The sequence below is a fragment of the Triticum aestivum genome, chromosome 6B (genome assembly GCF_018294505.1).
Source record: "Triticum aestivum cultivar Chinese Spring chromosome 6B, IWGSC CS RefSeq v2.1, whole genome shotgun sequence".
NCBI lineage: Eukaryota > Viridiplantae > Streptophyta > Magnoliopsida > Poales > Poaceae > Triticum > Triticum aestivum.
In genome coordinates, this window is record NC_057810.1 from 157,219,838 (window position 1) to 157,239,147 (window position 19,310).

The 19,310-nt window shown below is 44.8% G+C and overlaps 1 protein-coding gene across 8 annotated transcripts in view; it reads right to left on the reverse strand.

Annotated features, from left to right (window-relative positions):
* Window positions 1-2,320: 2,320 nt before the first annotated feature.
* Window positions 2,321-19,310, reverse strand: part of LOC123136316 (probable LRR receptor-like serine/threonine-protein kinase At4g20450) — a 39,443-nt gene continuing 22,453 nt past the window's right edge. For 5 of the 8 annotated variants that reach the window (XM_044555676.1, XM_044555675.1, XM_044555673.1 and 2 more), the window contains 12 exons: window positions 8,001-8,556; window positions 7,223-7,707; window positions 6,880-7,018; window positions 6,675-6,746; window positions 5,843-5,914; window positions 5,671-5,751; window positions 4,937-5,100; window positions 4,565-4,785; window positions 4,203-4,329; window positions 3,368-3,430; window positions 3,110-3,296; window positions 2,321-2,925 (listed from right to left, as the gene is read on the reverse strand). In XM_044555676.1, the coding sequence (XP_044411611.1) occupies window positions 2,478-2,925; window positions 3,110-3,296; window positions 3,368-3,430; window positions 4,203-4,329; window positions 4,565-4,785; window positions 4,937-5,100; window positions 5,671-5,751; window positions 5,843-5,914; window positions 6,675-6,746; window positions 6,880-7,018; window positions 7,223-7,707; window positions 8,001-8,257 (2,316 nt within the window). In that variant the 5' untranslated portion in view covers window positions 8,258-8,556 and the 3' untranslated portion in view covers window positions 2,321-2,477. Of the gene's footprint in view, window positions 2,926-3,109; window positions 3,297-3,367; window positions 3,431-4,202; window positions 4,330-4,564; window positions 4,786-4,936; window positions 5,101-5,670; window positions 5,752-5,842; window positions 5,915-6,674; window positions 6,747-6,879; window positions 7,019-7,222; window positions 7,708-8,000; window positions 8,557-8,763; window positions 10,044-19,310 lie in introns of those variants that run through there. The other 3 variants (XM_044555671.1, XM_044555670.1, XM_044555677.1) reach the window with 3 other exon arrangements.

The window sequence follows — 19,310 nt, forward strand, 5'->3', positions numbered from 1 at the left end:
TGGAGAGGGCGAACGCGGAGTCATACTCTTCCTTGGCCGCCTCTAGCCACGCCGCGACCCTTCTTATCCGGCGGCGACCACCTCCTTTGCCTCGAAGAACTCACGCTCCGCCTCCCAAAGGCGCTTGGTCGTCAGCAAGAGGATCTTGTGGAGGCAGTTCAACTGCCGCCACACCCGTCGGCCACCGCTGTTGGAGAGGGCGCCGCACTCCCGCGCCTGGACGCGGCGCCAATCCTCCACCGGCGGGCGGATGGCGGAGCTCCCGGCCTCGTCGTCATGGCGGGCCTGCTTGTGCGGCGACGAGCCGCGGCCCCTCGGCCACCCCGCTTGCATCCGGTGCTCGATTTGGGGCTGGTCCTTTTTTGGTTGTGCACGCCGAAAAGTGTGGTCGGAGGTAGAAGAGTTTGTCGACGCAGAGGAAGAGAATGCGGCGAAGGATGATTGGGGATTTGCCGCATACAAACCCTAGAACGCGGCCGCTCCGGTATATATAGCGGATACGCCGGCATTTTACGGCCGCCCGTAATTCATTTACAGACCAGGTCTATTTTATGGTGGCTGATTTTCCCTTGGATACTGTAAATCTACCGGAATTTTTTTTTGAACAGAATCTACCCGTGTACTTTGGCTTTATGCATACAGACTACAGAGGTCTGCCCGTCCGAGCTTCAACGCTGAATCTCATTTTCTTCTTTTTACAGTTGAATCAGTCCCTTTCACAGTTAGTTCTTGCATTGCAACATAAAACCAAAGAGAATGCACATTTCGTTTCTTCTTTCCTCTCCCCCAACTCAGAGGATAATCACCGGCTTTGGGTCAAAAAAAAAAAACACCGGCTGGGAATGGGACACGTGGTTTATTAGCAACCTAAAACTCAAGAAGAAGAAAGAAACCCAGAAAGATAATCATTGTAGCAGTATAATAACCTTAGAGAAGGTTGGCATCACACCACACCATTAGAGAAGCCTTGGCTTGGCCTAGCTTTAGCGTATGCTGTCAGGAGTCTCGCCGCCAGCGCCACCGCCACCGCCAATCATCACCGGCTGTGCCTGCCGACTACTACACAGCACAGATGTCCGGATCACGACAGCGAAGCCTTTCAAATCGGATTAGCCGATCGATAACAACGCTGACTCACGCTGCTTTTGCCCGCCAAAAATCCGAAGCTGGCTCTGCTTCTGTCATCCTGATTCCACGTTTCCATCAGAAATTAATCCGTCCACACACCACAACGGATGCGCTGTCTGCGGAACAAAAATTTCGTCCATGTCACGGTTTGTTTACGTACGCGCGTCCACAGGTCCCAGACGTTTCTCAGACACTTGCAAGGCTGCAAGCGTGTTACAGAACACGTGTCATCCATGCAGATGTATCCAATACAGTTTTTCCCATGCTTTTATTTACTAATATACCCATCTTGTGTATGATAATTTTAAAAAATATCATCACTGCATCTCATCTCTTCACAGCTTTAACCACCGGTACGTACGGAAGATGATACCCCGATCTCTTGCTTGCACATGCCGTTACTGTCCAGCTATTTTATGCTGTAATCTTTTACTAACTGTCGGTAGAAAAGGTAGTGATTAAATATGCAGTATTCCCTCAGTATCAAAATGACGTTTTCTGACACCATGGAGTAGTACGACAAGTATACGGAGAATTACGACGGCGACGTCGAAAACGACGAGTATATTGCATACGAGAAATGTTTGGAGTTACGTGCACGGTATGGTTTAGCAGTTTACTCAAATTTTGATTCTGTACTGCAACGAAGCACATTACACACAAGAACCACCTATGATTAATTGAAGAAGAAAAAAAATGCTTGCATCAGCATTTTCAGAATTCTGAATGCTCCCGTTACATCGTCGATAATCAAATCAATAGACGTTTGTGGTGAAAAGAATAATACCAGAAAGAAGTGTTAGCTTCGAATCAGAGCCATCAGATGCGATTCCATTAATCACCATATCTTTTATTGCAGAGTAGGCAGGCTCGGGAGAATATCTGCTGCACCCTGTCCCAGTTGACATCTCAAAATGTTTTGGAAAATTCAAAAAGAAAAATATGGATAATACTGGCATCCAACATGTCACGGGATTTCAAAATTCATAACACAGGTTGAGTAGACAGAATTGACAACTGAACGGTGCCTACATAAGTTGGGCTATAAATTTGGCCCATTACAGATATTGATGACAAATTTGTCCATTCTGTTTTTCGAGTTATGTTTGACATTTATACTAGAATTTTTTTGCGACATCATAAATTCATGTTGTCCCTATGTGCTAACATTTTCTCAGATTTGTTTGAAGCATTTTAAAGTATGAACTGAGTCTGGGTGCATCAGATACTTCCCCCTTCATCTAAGTGTTGCAATGAACTCGAGAAATTAACAGAGACAGACGAAGGTTTTATCAGAAAAGATAAGAGAAGAGGGGCTCTTAACCTGCAGCACTAAGGTAAGACCAAAACTATCTCATTGCAGGACCAGCAGCAACAGCTTGTATGTCCTCACCTTGTTCTTCTTCTTCTGCCTCAAGTGCACCTCTCTCCCTAGGAAAGTTTGAACCCAAGCTTCTTTGCCTCCCGTCGAGACGGTTCTCGAGCTCCAAGCACTCCTTAAGCTGCGCCACCACCTCCGCCATCGTCGGACGCTCCCTTGAGACCTCTCGCTTGCAATGCAGCGCAAGGTCAGCAGCTTTCCAGACAGAGTTGATGTCATAGTCCCCTACCATTCTTGCATCCACAATGCTCTCCATGGTGCCGTGGTCGAGGCTCTGCTGCACCCACTCGCCGACGTGGACATTCACGCTGTCGCTGACCGGGATGACAGGAGGACGGCCTGTGATGAGCTCTAGGAGTACGACGCCAAAGCTGTACACGTCGCTCTTCTCGCTGATGTGATAACTGCGGAAGTACCTGAACAATTGGTAGACACAGGGGTCCCTTGTTATGACAAAGTAATGCCACTGTAGGCAATGTTGATTCTGTTTTTAGAAAAGGAGGATAACCCTCGGCCTTTGCATCACTGTGATGCACACAGCTATTTAGGCAATGCTGATGAAGCAAGTATGTAGGAGAAGACAAGTTGTGCATGACGTACTCTGGATCTAAGTAGCCCATAGTACCAGCTGGTTCAGTGGTTATATGTGTTTTCGAGTCGCTGAAAGCCTTGGTCAGGCCAAAATCAGCAATCTTAGCCCCAAGATCTGTGGTCAGCAGGATGTTGGTACTCTTCACATCTCTGTGGATCAATGCTGGTTTACACGCGATGTGCAGATACTCCAGACATGTGAACTTAAGTAAATAACACGTGCAAGAAGAAATCTAAGGAACTAGTAGTAGATGGCAAAATCCTAACCTTGTGCAGCATCAAGGGCGATGTGAAGACGCTGCTCCCAAGTGAGTGGTTTACTAGTAGAACCTTTGCACGTCAACAGAAGTTAAAACATAATTAGTTAGAAGATTTCAGAGAAATTCATGGGCTTCAGTTTAGTAACCACACTTTTTTTTTGCGGGGTTAAAAGGATTTCATTGCTCAACTGTTGGAATATTCGTTCCTACATAGCAGAGGAACGTCTGCAGGTCCAGAGCGCAACCAAACTGTAGTTCGGCCCTCCGATCGTCCGAAAACAGCAAGTGTGTGGCTAACAACGTTCTGATTCCTACTTACATGAGCAATAGAGATATCCCTTTCACCAAAGAGCCTCTTAATATCCTGAACTATCATTCTATGTGGCGATCTGTCAAGGGTAGGCGACTTGATCAACTTGATCGCATCCATGCAGTCCATCTCGATGTCTATCGGGCGAGTAGACCATTGTAGAGCAAGGCTTAATCCCTCCTGACATGCCAACAGCTCAGCCTGGAGCGGTCCGGAACAATGCAAGATATAACGACAAGCAGAGAAGATAATGTTGCCGTCATTATCACGTAAGATCATACCGGCTCCTGCTAATCCACCATCGGTATGAACGAACGACCCATCAACATTGAGTTTAGTAACCACACTTGATTTAGGGTCTATGCAGTTCTCCATTGAGAAGTGTAACATTCTTCTGTAATACGAATTTCAAGATATAGCACACTGATGATCTAATCTAGGGCGCCTAAAAACTTAGATTAGCCGATATAAGAGCCTATATTTGAATAGCCAAGATGAAGTGTTCAAATAAAAAAAAGCCAACATGAACAACCTCTCAGATGATCCTGCAGGTTCCCTTTGGGCATGTACTCGTAAACAAGGGCTAGATGATTTTTGTCCTTGCAGTAGCCAATCAAGGAAACCAAGTTCTTGTGATGAATCCTTGTCAAGTGTTGAGCCTGCAATATAGCTTGCAGAACTTATGTTCAGATAATTTAAGCAGGGCATATAATAAGAATGGTAAGTAAGTGCAGTTCCATCTACAAAACCATAAAAAAAAATTTGACAATGCTCACTCATAAAGTCGAGAAACAGATGGCCACACAAGGATTTGGAGAAAAGGTGGATGAAAGGAAAAAAGACAAATATTTGAGTTGCGGCACATAAAACTACAAACTGAATTTCCTTTTTTACCTCAGCCAGAAACTCTTTACCCCCTTGTGAAGATGAATCAGAACGCACTTTCACAGCAACTGAGTTTCCGTTCTTCAGGTAGCCAAGGAAGACAGCTCCAAAGCCGCCCTTGCCAATCTCTTGGCTAAAGTTGCTTGTAATATACTTCAGTTCTCTGTAGGAAAATTCTCGGTTCTCAAGTAATGCAGATTCATCTTCAGGACCAGTAGTTTTTCTCTTATCTGAAAACGTACACAAAACGTAGTTAAAGATGAGAAATAGTTTTTCTGGAAAAAGGCAATAAATACTACAACAGTGTGCAATGCTCCATTCAAAATAAAACAGTGTTCAATGCACAAAACAGAAACCATTATTGTCATCTGTCTGCATTACCTTTTCCCTTGAGCTTTTGGCGTAGCAGAAGAAATAAGACAACAAATATTGCAATGACAGCAACGATCGGAATAACTATAGCAGCAAGAAGTGCCCCATTAATTTTCTTTCGACTTGATCCACAGGCAGTACCATTGGCACATATATTTGCATTATTACCAACCCTGCTAATATTAAAGTGTACACAAGTTCATGTTAGTAATGTGCTTCCACGGTATTCCAGATAAAGAAATATGTTCGACTGAGATGGTGCTTGAAGGAACCAGTATCTCTGTATATTCAGGTATCAATCAGATTTAATTGTTAACTAGGCACGTAATATTGGTACTATTTTTTAATGGTAATTTTATGATAAAATCTCGAGAAGACATAGGTAACCATCTCGAGAAAACAGAGGTAACCCTAAAGGCTCATGGGTAGAGAGTAGGCCGATTCAAGCTTCTCCCATGTCCTCTTAGTGGAGAGATGAGAAATCAAACCATACAGTGTTTACTTCTGAAGTTTTATGTCATTGCAATTAATAAACCTGATAATGGATATCATATCTTTCTAATTAACCAAAAGTAGTATACCTTATTAAATGGACAGGCAGAAGGAAATTGAAGAACACAAAGCTATAATAGCATAAGTTTAAAACAGCTAGCATGATACTAACAAGATGCCAAACATTTTACAATATTATTTTCAAAACTTTTGCTGTTTTTAAGTTAGAATCTAGTTCAAGAGAACGCTACCTTAACGACAGAGTTCCATTTTGGGATTTTTGAAGAAGATTGTCAGGGATTGTTCCATGTAGATCATTGCTGGACAGATCCCTGTGAAAACAAAAATGACGTAACTAAAAAGTGTTCTCGCAAGATCCTACAACTGGGGCACATATATGTAACGGAAGAAAAAACGACTTACAGAAATATTAGAAACGGAAGCCGCCCAAGAAAATTTGGAATGGTGCCAGACAAGTTGTTGTTTGACAGATCCCTGAAATACGTAACAGCTCTGGTGAACACTAGTAAGGAATGGGGAAAATAATGATGTTTCAGAACTGATTTTTTTCAGCTTCACTTCTTGATTACATTCAAGAGGGAAAAATATGCAGGTAGTTATTGCATATAAATGAAGAGAATTATATTTCTCTTCCAAAATACCTCCATTAGTAAACGGATGACATTTTAGAAAATGACACAGTGTCCAACATATATCTATGACCGTCACCTTCTGTCCATAAAAGCTAGTACTAAAGTATTTTGATGACAAATCTAGTGATACTATTTTACCTTACCAATCTAAATATTTTCATATATATTAATAGTTAAAGTTTAAAAGGTTTGACTGCATGCTTTCTCAGAATTCATGTATTTACGAACGGATGTAATATATATTTAAAGAGTTTTCTAGGACTATTTTTTGTGGATTGTGGGGAGAAGCAAGTAAAAAACTCTTGAAGTATCCAGACTTTTAGACTGCATGGATATATGACAGCAGGTACAAAAAATTAAAGAAATATACTGCCGTCTACTGTGAAGTTCAAAACAGTCTGTCATGTACTGCTGGGTAAACTGTTTCAGATATAGTTGAGTAATTCAGATTCATAGGTAACTTTGCCAATCAGTCCCTAGGAAGACTACAACATGAAGCAGAGGGAATAAACATCAACACGGTTAATTTTGCTAGTATTATAAAAAGAAAAAGGCTGTGGCACCTTAAAATTCTACAGTGAGACATGATGTTGAGAACCTACAGGTACTGAAGTGCATTCAGATCTCCAAAATCAGTAGAGATGGTACCAGCCAACCCAAAGGAAGACACGTTTCTGCCAAAAAGATAAATTCAGAACAGTTGGTTTCTCCAGATGAGATGTCCTGATGTTTCTATGAAATATGCAAAGTATTTCAGCCTGTAACCATGTATTTTTAATTTCATTCAGACATGATTATGGAACTTACAATGCTGTTATTCTAGCGGCATGAGCTGGAGGATAGGAGCAGGTTAATCCTATCCATGCAAAAGCTTTTGGAGCACATGGATCACCCATCCAGTTTTTCTCCACGCCAAAATTCTCCTGGATTGACATCATGGCTCTAGCTGGTTCGCCAAAACAACAAAAATGTTCATGACCATACAAAATGAACAGACAGGCAAGCAAGCAGGTCAAATGCTATCAATAATGTGTATCTGATTCAGTTTAATACATCCCTTTTGCAAATTGTATGAAGACTTAACGTGGTCTAAGTACTTAACTGTAAGAAACATACACTCTGTACTAATATTGTATCGGTAAATTCATACCATCTCCACTATCAGTAGCGATCTCAGTTATCGGTTCCACCAAGTACATCTCCATGGCATTGAGGATAGGTGGAAGAGTTGCATTTTCTGTAGCAACAAGTGAGACACTATAACTCGCCAACCCTTGTACAATTCCTGAGAAAGAATCGGCGAATAGGAATCGAGGGGTATAAGGTTGCGTGTTCCATGTCTTGTTATTGACAATGATGTCAAACTGCCGCACAGCATTGCTCTGTACATTCTGCAGCTCAGAGAAGTAGAAAACAAAGAAGTAACTGGAGCTGATGTTCTCCGATGGATCCACTGGACCCCATGAGAAATCAATCCTTGAGCCGTTGACAGATGCTGCATTTTGCATAACAGCTGATGGCACGTCATACACATCAGTGACGTAATTCTGGACGACAGATGTTGCAGATATTTCATTCCAGTTTGGGATTGTGTCGTAAGTCGACCATAGGCGGTCATGGGGATCCAAGGGGTACCTGTTCAGACCAAAGAAATATGTTTGTATGATCTAGTATCGTAGTTCACTGTAATTGGAGTCAAAACAACCTCTTTTTGTCCCAAAGTATAACTTGCAGAGACATATCCATGCAAAGAATGTCTACCATTAGTGGCTACACTCATTTACACGAGAATTTGTTTTCTTCTTCACTTTTATGTTTATTGACATTAAATCTACAATACACAGTCACCTAGGCTAAATGGTAGACAACCATTGATTTGGTTTGTTGAACTTGTTTCAGATAACAATGACCTAAAGGATCAAACAAACCTGATTATGCGATTGTCTGTGGGCCCCAAATTGAACCGATTGGAGCTAATCAGCACCAGAGATTGACTTGCATTTACCTCTGGGTAAAGAGTAATCCTCAGTGGCCTCAGATCCAGCCCAGAAATAAATGGAGTTCCCATCCCTTTGTTCACCAGACAAACATGCAGGTAGTCAGCAGGAGCGACAACTATGATGTCCATCCATTTGACTGCTCCTGCAGCACTGATATTAACTTCATGCCAGTAGTTTGCCCCCATGTACAGATCAAAGACAGGAAGTTTGTCAAGGCCATCATAGTTTCCGTAGTAAAAAAGCGCACGGACGAAGTACTTGTTTCCTGCCACCAAGGACCTCAGGGCGTAGCAATTGCGTGCTCCATGCTGAAAGAACCGGACATTGAGGTTGCGCTTTGCCAGTGAAGGCCTGATGTAAACTGAGGAGATGTTGCGGTTTTCTCCTGAGGTGACGTATCCATAGTCTGAGACATATATTATCTTTGAGCTGGGATCTTGGTAGGAGGAGTTCACCGGGATGCCACAATCGATGCTTATGAAACCTGCAAAATGAATTACAAGTCAAAATAACCCTTGCAGAATCAAATGGGCAATAACTTGTTCGCTTTCTCAAAGAGTTCTCACACACACTGATGCTCAACTATGGTTCTGTGGAGTGGATCAATTTGCCTCTTACACAATCATGTAAACAGATATTATCACTGCAACTGCTTTCTGAACACAAGCTGCAAGAATTGAATGTAACGCACCTAGGTCATCAGGCTGGCCATGGATCAAGTGGAAGACGCAGAATAGGAGAATCACAACGCATAGATCCATGCTTCCTGCTCACCCTTGTAAGAAAAACTACCTCCTACGAGGTAAGAGGTGGAGACTATATGCATAACCACAGACCAAATATGCGCATGCATCCATGTTATGACCGTGCTATTGTGCAGCTATGGGGCAAGAAAGTCAACGTACTAGGTCAGCTATTGTATAGTCCAACCAAAATAAGTTATCTTCATAATACTTAAGAATGTCCCACCAATAGGGAGGATACAGCTATAACATTCTTCCTGCCTTTGTGATTGACAGTATGCATCCTTTGTTTTTTCTTAGAAAAACTACGACTCCTTACAAAATTCTGTATTGATTATCTGTTCACAGGGTTTTGATTCTCATGATCATCATGAACACAACACAAGGGAACAGACATGTTCACCTAACATTGCTGCGGTTATCTGCTATATAACTCAGAGTAGAACAACAAGTCAGGAAGGTGACTGAATCTGAAAGCTCAAGAATTTCAGAATATGTATTAAACTAGTGGCTGTCAAACTTGGAACCACCCCAAATGATGTGGAGGTAATAACATTCCAACTGAGCAAATTTAGCGCACTTGACCGTGCCGGCGGCCGGCTGCATGCCTGCTCAGCAAATTTGACCTGGTACGCTAAACTAACAAGATGAACCAAACTAATCTTACAAGTGGCACGCAAGGACACAATATTCAGAGAAGAATTAAATACATCATTTGATGAGTTGATGTGTTATGAATATTTTTCACAGTTATTATACTGCCGGGATGAGCTCTGGCCGTTGATTTCCTAGGCAGATCTCGTGCTCTGCCGAACAACTCGGATGGCGAAAGAAAACGACGCTAGGTGCTCAGATCAGATGGAGCCTGTCGCTACCAGTACTGGCAGAGCAGAGCGCATCGCCGCTGTTGCGCAGAAACCACGTACCTTGCAGTTGCCGTCTCCCCTTCTTGTCCACGGCCCGTCTCAGTGGGCAGCACGTCGGCGCGCGCAGCAGGAGACCTGCACGCGCGCACGCGCACGCGCACTCGCAGCGGGAGAGGGCGACGGCGGAAGTTATTACGGCGTGCTCCGGTGCGGCGGCTGGTACCACCCCAGGCGCGGCTACGAACTCCTCGGACGGGCTTTTTTGCCATCGGCATTTCGCCGAACACCTATCGGGCGCCAGAACACCGCCTCCTGAGCATTGTTTGGGTCGTCAGTCGTCAGTCACGAGGGCTCCTGTTCAAAATGAAAAGAGTAAAATGCAAGCGCGGTCCTAATTCTTTCCCAAAAGTGTCGACTGGATCCTAATTTTTTCAAAATGCACATCTGGGTCCTAAATCTTTTTAAGTTGTTCACCCGAGGTCCTAATTTCGTCTGACGGCCGCTGACCAGCTCGCGTGGCGCTTTGACCGCTGCCACGTCGACTCGAGGGCCCACACGGGATAGTTCCCGCGGTTGGAGGTTGGTGATTTAAGCAGTTTGGCCCCTGGAGTTTGTCGTCTCTTCATTCCCCGGTCCCTAGGTCTTCTGCTCCCTTCTTCTGCTCGCTCTCTCCCTCTCGCTGGCGCCGCGCCGTCGCCGCCATGTCCGCCGCCGCTAGCTCGTCTGCCGTGAAGCACCGCGGGAAGAAGGCTGCCCAAGCGCCTGCTCCACCTCCGGCATTAGCCCTTTTCTCGCCGCCCATCTCATCGCCGGCTGCCGCGGGTATGCTGCCATTGGTACCATGCCCTAGCTACCGCATTCGATCTACAATTCGTCTTGTGTCAAAATCGGATGCAAATCCTGGCAGGGTTTTCTACAAGTGCCCCAATCACCATATAAGATCTTCTACAAGTGCCCAATCGATTTGATGTTTCTGTGTTTCTTTTTGGCTGAATTTTTTTGCTCCTTTTCTATCAGATTCAACCAAATCCTTGCCAACATTATTATTGGGAAGATGGACCAGACAACTATTTTGATTTTTTGGTGAGAGCTGGGTATGTCAGCCGTGGATTGAGCAGTTTAGATTCGGCTGGTGTCATTGCAAGTGAAGAAACAGAGGCTTGTGCAGGAGCAATGCATAGCACTGTCGAGACTGTGGCATATGCAGAAGCAATGCAGAAGATGAATGAGCTCATTTTTCTCTGTAGGAGTATTCTCAGTACACTTGTTGTACTGATTGTAGTTGTGGTGTATGTAGGATTTAAGAAGTGATGTGTTAGTATGATGTATCTAGTGATCAATGCTTGTTGGTGTATCCAGATGTTGATGTACTGTTGCAATGAAATTGAACTAAAATTTGGCAGCACTTTGGTTGTTTTTCTGTACTTTGGCAGCATTGACAGCACAAATAAACAGTATTATGCAAGGCCTTTCTTGTACTAATTGAACTTAAAAGAAGTCTGAAAGATAGATAGATGGACCCAACATTACAAGGTCTTGAAGTTGTGCAACAAAAGTATTACATTTCCATGGTTTGTGTGAAACCCAAAGCCACATCTCAGCATGAGGTTTCATTACAAACCACCTTCTTTCCTAAGCAAAAGAAAAACATCCTACACTGCTTCTTTCAATAACATCTTTGTAGCTCTTCACTTCTGAGTTGTTGGGATTTTCTTTTTCATTTTTTTCCTTCCTTGTGCATCTACTACTTCCACTTCCTCTGCTGAATCACTATCTTCAAGCTCTGAACCTTCTAGCTCCTGTAGTTCATCTATATCATAGTCACTATCCTGCTCCCATTCAGATTTCTTCTTTTTCTTCTCCTCAATTTTTTCATCAACCCATTCTTCATATAGATCATCATCATCTTTGCCTACTTCATTGTCAGAGTCTACCCAGTCTGAATCCCATTCACTATCATCACTGTCAGTGTTACTGTCATTTTCGTTGGGGATTTCTTCTTCTACCACAAGTTTCCTCTTGCTTCTTCTAAGCTCATGTCCAACATTTTGTCCCACTGGTGGAATACTGCTACTCCCTTCATTGATGCTGGCTGCATGACATTGGTTCAGTCTGCCTTTATGAGCTTTCACCTTAAACCTGGGACTTCCTCTTATTCCACTGCTAAACCCAGGAGATTTAGGGCTTAGTACAGGAGGTAGATCAGGTGTACCACTAACATGAATATCATCCATTACATTGTCAAAGGCCATGTCTTTGTGATCAACAAACAACTGAAAGTACTGGAATTTTGGAACAACTGCTGTCATGTGCAAAGTGTCAGTGTCACAGTCCACAATCCGCAGTCCATCGGCTAAATTCTTTGCAGGCAGTAACCAGTAAATAACATTCTTAGATTGGTCACTATATCCCAGTTGTTGCATAAAATCAGTGAGCCAGAGAGGAGACCATGTATCTACTTTGCAACCATCGAACAGAGCAACTTTCCCATCGCCATACGTCTTCGATCGGCCAAATCCGCAGAAAAATCCACCATAGTTGATTTCTACGGTAAAAACCTCCTCTTGTGCTCCTAGGTATCGAGGGATTCAGTCAAATACTACCATCGATTCGAACTAAATCGAAATCCGTGGAAAAAGAGGATTGAGGGTTAGGGTTATGGGCAACACACTGACCGTATCATGGAGGAGGATCTCCGGGTAGCCGATGCACGGGCGCCATCCTAGCGGCGCCGCCGCCAGACAAGCGCCTACGATGGCCGCCTGCCTCTTCTCACCGGACCGCCACCGTCGATCTCCCCTGTTTCGCCAGAGCAGAGAGAGGTGGGGAAGAGGAGAGGAAAGGGACTATGGTTGTGGAGAGATTAGGGTTGGGGGGCTCTTTTGAAAAAATACATGGCTGGTCGTTATCCCGCGTGGGCCCTCGAGTCGACGTGGCAGCGGTCAAAGCGCCACGCGAGCTGGTCAGCAGCCGTCAGACGAAATTAGGACCTCGGGTGAACAACTTAAAAAGATTTAGGACCCAGATGTGCATTTTGAAAGAATTAGGACCCAGTCGACACTTTTGGGAAAGAATTAGGACCGCGCTTGCATTTTACTCAAATGAAAAAGGGAACAAAATGCGGCGATGCGGAGGGAAACTGGTCTGTGGGTCCAGGTTCTAGTCACTAATCGACCCGAAAGTTTTACTCCTGTGAACTTAGTCGCTCCTCTATTGGTAGTATTAGTTTACTCCAATTCAAAAAAATGTATTAGTTTACTCCGCAGTCGCCCCAACTCTCAAATACTAGATCGGAATCGCGCCTTGGCGCGAGGGTGCCGGTCAAAACGTTTGTATGCACACGATAAGCTGCTTAACAATGTATGAACATAGAAAGCATGTTTCACGATAGGTTTAGCACCAAATATATACAACAGCACATAACTTGCAGATGATCCGCAACTCAGAATAGATAACTAAAGTCTTAGGCATAACATAGTTTGTTGGGGCTACTTGTATGCATGCAAAATGTTGTTACTCCTAACAAATTTCAATAAATTTGAATTTAAACATTTAAAAAATTTAACTAAGAAGCATATGATGGTGTTGATATAATAAAGGCAAATGCTAAACCTACGGGTAAATTACAAAAAGCCCACAGATCTTCTCCCACTACATCGTGATCGCGCCTTGACGCGAGGGTGCCGGTCCCAACAACGTGGGTAAAGATCAGATGCTATGATGCGTTAGTAGAAAGGGTAGAAGTGCACAATTCTTCCGGCCTCCCTTGCTCTTCCATAATTTCATATCGACCTCCTTTTTGTCCCTCACAAGCCGCAACACACACAGATGATGATATGTATGTGGAGGTGCATAAAATGGATCAGAACACACATAACACACATACACTGAAAAGATAGAACACTTAACCACACTTTTCCTGAAAACCCCTACTAAGAGCTACAAGGCCATCTAAAATGCATCAAACAAGTGAGCTTCAGTACAAATATCCAGAGATAAAATGATAATCTCCTGGCAAAATATTGACACAGGCTTCCAAGAGCTCCAGTACAAACATTCAGAGATACAAGGCCATCTAAAATTGATTCAACACATGAGCTTCAGTACAAATATTCAGAGATACAAGGCCATCCAAAATTCATCCAACACATGAGCTTCAGTACAAATATTCAGAGATAAAACAATAATCTCCCTAGCAAAATGTCGGCATGAGTACCAATGAGCTTCAGTACAAATATTCAGAGATACAAGGCCAACTCCAACACATGAGCTTCAGTACAAATATTCAGAGATAAAACAATAATCTCCCTAGCAAAATGTCGGCATGAGTACCAATGAGCTTCAGTACAAATATTCAGAGATACAAGGCCATCTAAGTTGTCATTCAGGACTGCATCATAATCCTAGCAAATGATAATCTCCTAGTAAAATACATGTGTCAGCCGATTTGCATCACCAAGAACATACTCAAGAAGAACCCTTGGTAGAATTTCTTCCTCTTCCAAAGGTTCTCAATTAACATTCGAGCATTTGAATCATGGTCGGGGCCGGCGAAGGTGGGGGATCACTGCCGGCGGAGGGGGAGCTCTCCTGGACGGAACCATTGGAGGGCGAGGAAGAGTGCTCGAGGATGGAGCCGTTGGAGAGCAAGGGCACACGTCCGCCGGAGGGCCAACGCACATGGAGATCGGCGTGGGATGAGGCTCCATGGCAGCACAGATTGAACATGATTTGTTCTATTTTCTGAACCCATACCAAGCTAGCACGTACGGGCAGGGGGTTCTCGGGAAAAGTGTGGTTAAGTGGCTGGTGGGATTCCCACCTCTGATCTATATCATACATTCGTGATCCAAAGGCATACGAGGAAAGTTTTCCAGTTTTCATTGAATGGCCATTTTCACTTGATACTTCACCAACAAACATATAATATAAGAATAGTTTAATCAATCTTAATTAGGTCTCTGTGAATGTTTAATCTCGAGAAATTTTTTAAATAAGGTAACATTAGTTTGGTTAAATACACCTCTGTTGTTACAACTCTGTAAGTTTGGGCCTAAATACACCTTTGTTGACCCCTATGTGAAACTTCAGCCACAAAATTAAATTTAAAATGTTCCAAAGTGAAGAAAAGAGGAATTGTTGCTTTTAGATCATGGGAAGAAACATATTGCCTGGATCGCGGTTCCCGACAGCGCAACACTACCCTGGTGCAACATGGTTTTAGATTTGAAGCGATGTGGCTGAGAGCATCCGATTATAAGGAGACCCTCAAACAAGCATGGTCTGCAGGTAGAGCGTGCCTGTCATCTTTGAGTTCGACTTGGGAAAGTTTGAAAGGCGTGGCGGGCTCTCTACGTTCCTGGAGTAAGGAGGCCTTTGGCTCTATTCGCAAGAAGATTGGTAAGATGGAGCGCCGTCTGGCCTCTATCAGGGCTTCCCAGGCTTCCCCAGCATCTCTTTCGGAAGAAAAGCATATTGAGAGTCAGCTTTGTGAGTTGTTTGAGCGTGAGGAAATCATGGAATGTCAACGTTCTCGGGTGGACTGGCTAAAAGCAGGAGACCGTAACACTGAGTTCTTCCAGGCTAGGGCGTCGGCTAGACGGAAAACTAACAGAATCCGCTCGGTTCTCCGGGAGGATGGTTCAACCTGTAATTCTCAAGGGCAGATCAAGGACTTAGTGCAGTCATTCTATGAAAAGCTTTTCACTTCGGAACCTCGCCCGACTGCTGATGAGGTCTTACAAGCTATTCCTCACAAGGTGACTGCTGAGATGAATGCCGATCTTTGCAAGTCTTATTCGGATGAGGAGATCAAGGCGGCGTTGTTTCAGATGGGACCAACTAAGGCCCCCGGTCCTGACGGTTTCCCTGCTCTGTTTTACCAGCACCATTGGAACTTCCTGGGGGAGGACATATGTCAGGCTGTTCGAGGTTTCTTGCTGGGGAGACCGATTCCAGAGGGTTTTTGCGATTCGGTCATTGTTCTTATACCGAAGACGGTCAGGCCAAAACACTTGAAGAATTTCCGTCCTATCAGCCTTTGCAATGTGCTCTATAAAATTGCATCCAAAGTCTTAGCAAACCGTTTGAAGTCCTTGCTGCCTGTGGTGGTGTCTGAGACTCAGAGTGCTTTTGTTCCCGGTAGGCTAATTACGGATAATGCCCTGATTGCGTATGAGTGCCTACACACTATCAGGAAACAACGAGTGAAGAAACCCTTCTTTGCACTCAAAATTGACATGATGAAGGCCTATGATCGTGTGGAGTGGAGCTACCTCCATCAATGCCTGACCAAGCTAGGTTTGGCTCCTTCCTGGATTGATACTGTTATGCGATGTGTGACTAACGTTCGGTATGCGGTCAGAGTCAACGGAGAGCTTACACAACCGGTGATTCCATCTCGTGGTATTCGGCAAGGAGACCCAATCAGCCCGTATCTCTTTTTCTTATGCACCGAAGGTCTATCTGGTCTGCTTTTCCAAAAGGAGGCTTGTGGCAAGCTACATGGGATTCGAAACGGCCGTCATGGCCCGTCTATCTCACACCTCCTGTTCGCAGATGATAGCATTTTCTTTGCTAAGAGTGATCCTCAGAGTGTGGCATCTTTGGAGGCAACTCTTAGTTCATACTATGCGGGTTCGGGCCAGGCAATCAATAAAGATAAGTCTGCGGTGTTCTTTGGAAACCATTGTCCGGCGGAGGTAAAGGATCGTGACATCGTGTGAAAAATCAGTTGGGAATATTGAATGAGACGTTTCATGGCTCTTACCTGGGTATGCCCACGGAGGTGGGCAGGTCTCCCACAAGTACTTTCAACTTTCTCCCGAATAGAGCGTGGCAGAATATTCATGGATGGTCGGGCCGGCCTATGTCCAGGGCAGGGACTGAGACTCTCCTCAAATCCAAGACTCAAGATATTCCCACCTTCATCTCAAGTTGCTTTCGCTTGCCGGTTGCTATCTGTGAGAGATTCCGGCAGATTGTGTCTGATCAATGGTGGGGTCGTGAGGATGGTAGGAAGAAGATGCATTGGTGCTCGTGGGAGTGGCTGACTACACCGAAATCCCTCGGAGGCATGGGCTTCCGGGATATGGCACTCTTTAACCAGGCGATGCTCGGCAAACAGGGATGGTGCCTTCTAACTGACCCTGGATCACTTTGTGCGCAGGTCTTAAAGGGGAGATATTTTCCATTTACTGATTTTTGGAATGCTACTGCTCCCGGCTCGGCCTCGGCCACTTGGTGGGCCATCCTGCATGGTAGGGATCTGCTCAAGAAGGGTGCAATGGGGGATTGGGGATGGGAGAAATACACATATCCTCAAAGATCACTGGATGCCTTCTACTCCTCCCGCTTTGCTGCAGCCCCTTTATCCGATTCCGGCTTCTGCAACTGTACACTGTTTGATTGATGAGGATAATGGTTGCTGGAATGAGGAATCTGTGAGGGCTTTCTTCTCCGATGGAGTGGCGAATGACATACTTCAAATTCCTATCAACCTAGAGAGGGGATCGGATTTTGCTCGGTGGCCTTTCACAAGGTTTGGTGAGTACTCTGTCCGGTCTGCTTACAACATGGCTCGGATGGCTCGTTTCTTGTCTGAACGAAGCGCTGGAGGCAGGGGCCTCCCTTCGGACGGGTCTATGGAAGAGCGTTTGTGGAAGAAGCTGTGGAAAGTTCAGGCCCCAAACAAGATGAAAATTGTGCTCTGGAGGCTTGCTCATGACTGCCTTCCTTCCGGTGAGCAATTGCAGCGGCGTCAGGTCCCCACGAGGACAAATTGCTTCTTCTGTGGTCGTCAGGAAGGTTTCGAACACGCGCTTCTCTTCTGTAGTCATGCCCGAGCAATCTGGGATGAGATCAAAGTGGCGTTCGGGATCAAGTTATGTCACTCGTCTTTCACCTCTCCCAAGCAGTGGCTCTTCAACCTGCTGGAGCGTGGCTCTGATCGAGACTTATCCGTCATTACAGTCACTTTGTGGCATATTTGGGAAGCCAGAAACTCTGCCCGGAATGAGCCTGAAGCTCCTTCTGAAGGAAATATGCCCTAGAGGCAATAATAAAGTTATTATTTATTTCCTTATAATCATGATAAATGTTTATTATTCATGCTAGAATTGTATTAACCGGAAACATAATACATGTGTGAATACATAGACAAACAAAGTGTCACTAGTATGCCTCTACTTGACTAGCTCGTTAATCAAAGATGGTTATGTTTCCTGACCATGAACAATGAGTTGTTATTTGAGTAACGAGATCACATCATTAGTTGAATGATCTGATTGACATGACCCATTCCATTAGCTTAGCACCTGATCGTTTAGTATGTTGCTATTGCTTTCTTCATGACTTATACATGTTCCTATGACTATGAGATTATGCAACTCCCGTTTGCCAGAGGAACACTTTGGGTGCTACCAAACGTCACAACGTAACTGGGTGATTATAAAGGAGCATTACAGGTGTCTCCAAAAGTAGATGTTGGGTTGGCGTATTTCGAGATTAGGATTTGTCACTCCGATTGTCGGAGAGGTATCTCTGGGCCCTCTCGGTAATGCACATCACATAAGTCTTGCAAGCACTGCAACTAATATGTTAGTTGTGAGATGATGTATTACGGAACGAGTAAAGAGACTTGCCAGTAACGAGATTGAACTAGGTATTGGATACCGACGATCGAATCTCGGGCAAGTAACATACCGATGACAAAGGGAACAACGTATGTTGTTATGCGGTCTGACCGATAAAGATCTTCGTAGAATATGTAGGAGCCAATATGGGCATCCAGGTCCCGCTATTGGTTATTGACCGGAGACGTGTCTCGGTCATGTCTACATTGTTCTCGAACCAATAGGGTCCGCACGCTTAAGGTTACGATGACAGTTATATTATGAGTTTACATGTTTTGATGAACCGAAGGAGTTCGGAGTCCCGGATGAGATCGGGGACATGACGAGGAGTCTCGAAATGGTCGAGACGTAAAGATTCATATATTGGATGATATGGTTAGGCCAAGGGGTCAAGCCCATGAGGCTTTAGATCGGTGCAAAAAGGAGTTTTGCGGAGGCCAGGGGGCCAAACGCCGGAGACCCTGGCGTCTGGCCCTGGGCCAGACGCCGAGGCCCATGGCGTCTGGGCCAGACGCCAAGGATTGTGGCGTTTGGTCCTGGAGTCCGAGTGGGACTCTTGCCTTTCGGGCAAAACCGACTTTGAGGAGGCTTTTGCTCCAAGTTTCGACCCCGGGGCTCAACATATAAATAGAGGGGCAGGGCTAGCACCAAAGACACAACAAGTTGATCCACGTGATCTATTCCTTAGCCGTGTGCGGTGCCCCCCTCCACCATAGTCCACCTCGATAATATCGTAGCGGTGCTTAGGCGAAGCCCTGCGACGGTAGAACATCAAGATCGTCACCACGCCGTCGTGCTGACGGAACTCTCCCTCGACACTCGGCTGGATCGGAGTTCGAGGGACGTCATCGAGCTGAACGTGTGCTAGAACTCGGAGGTGCCGTAGTTTCGGTGCTTGATCGGTCGGGCCGTGAAGACGTACGACTACATCAACCGCGTTGTGCTAACGCTTCCGCTTACGGTCTACAAGGGTATGTAGACAACACTCTCCCCTCT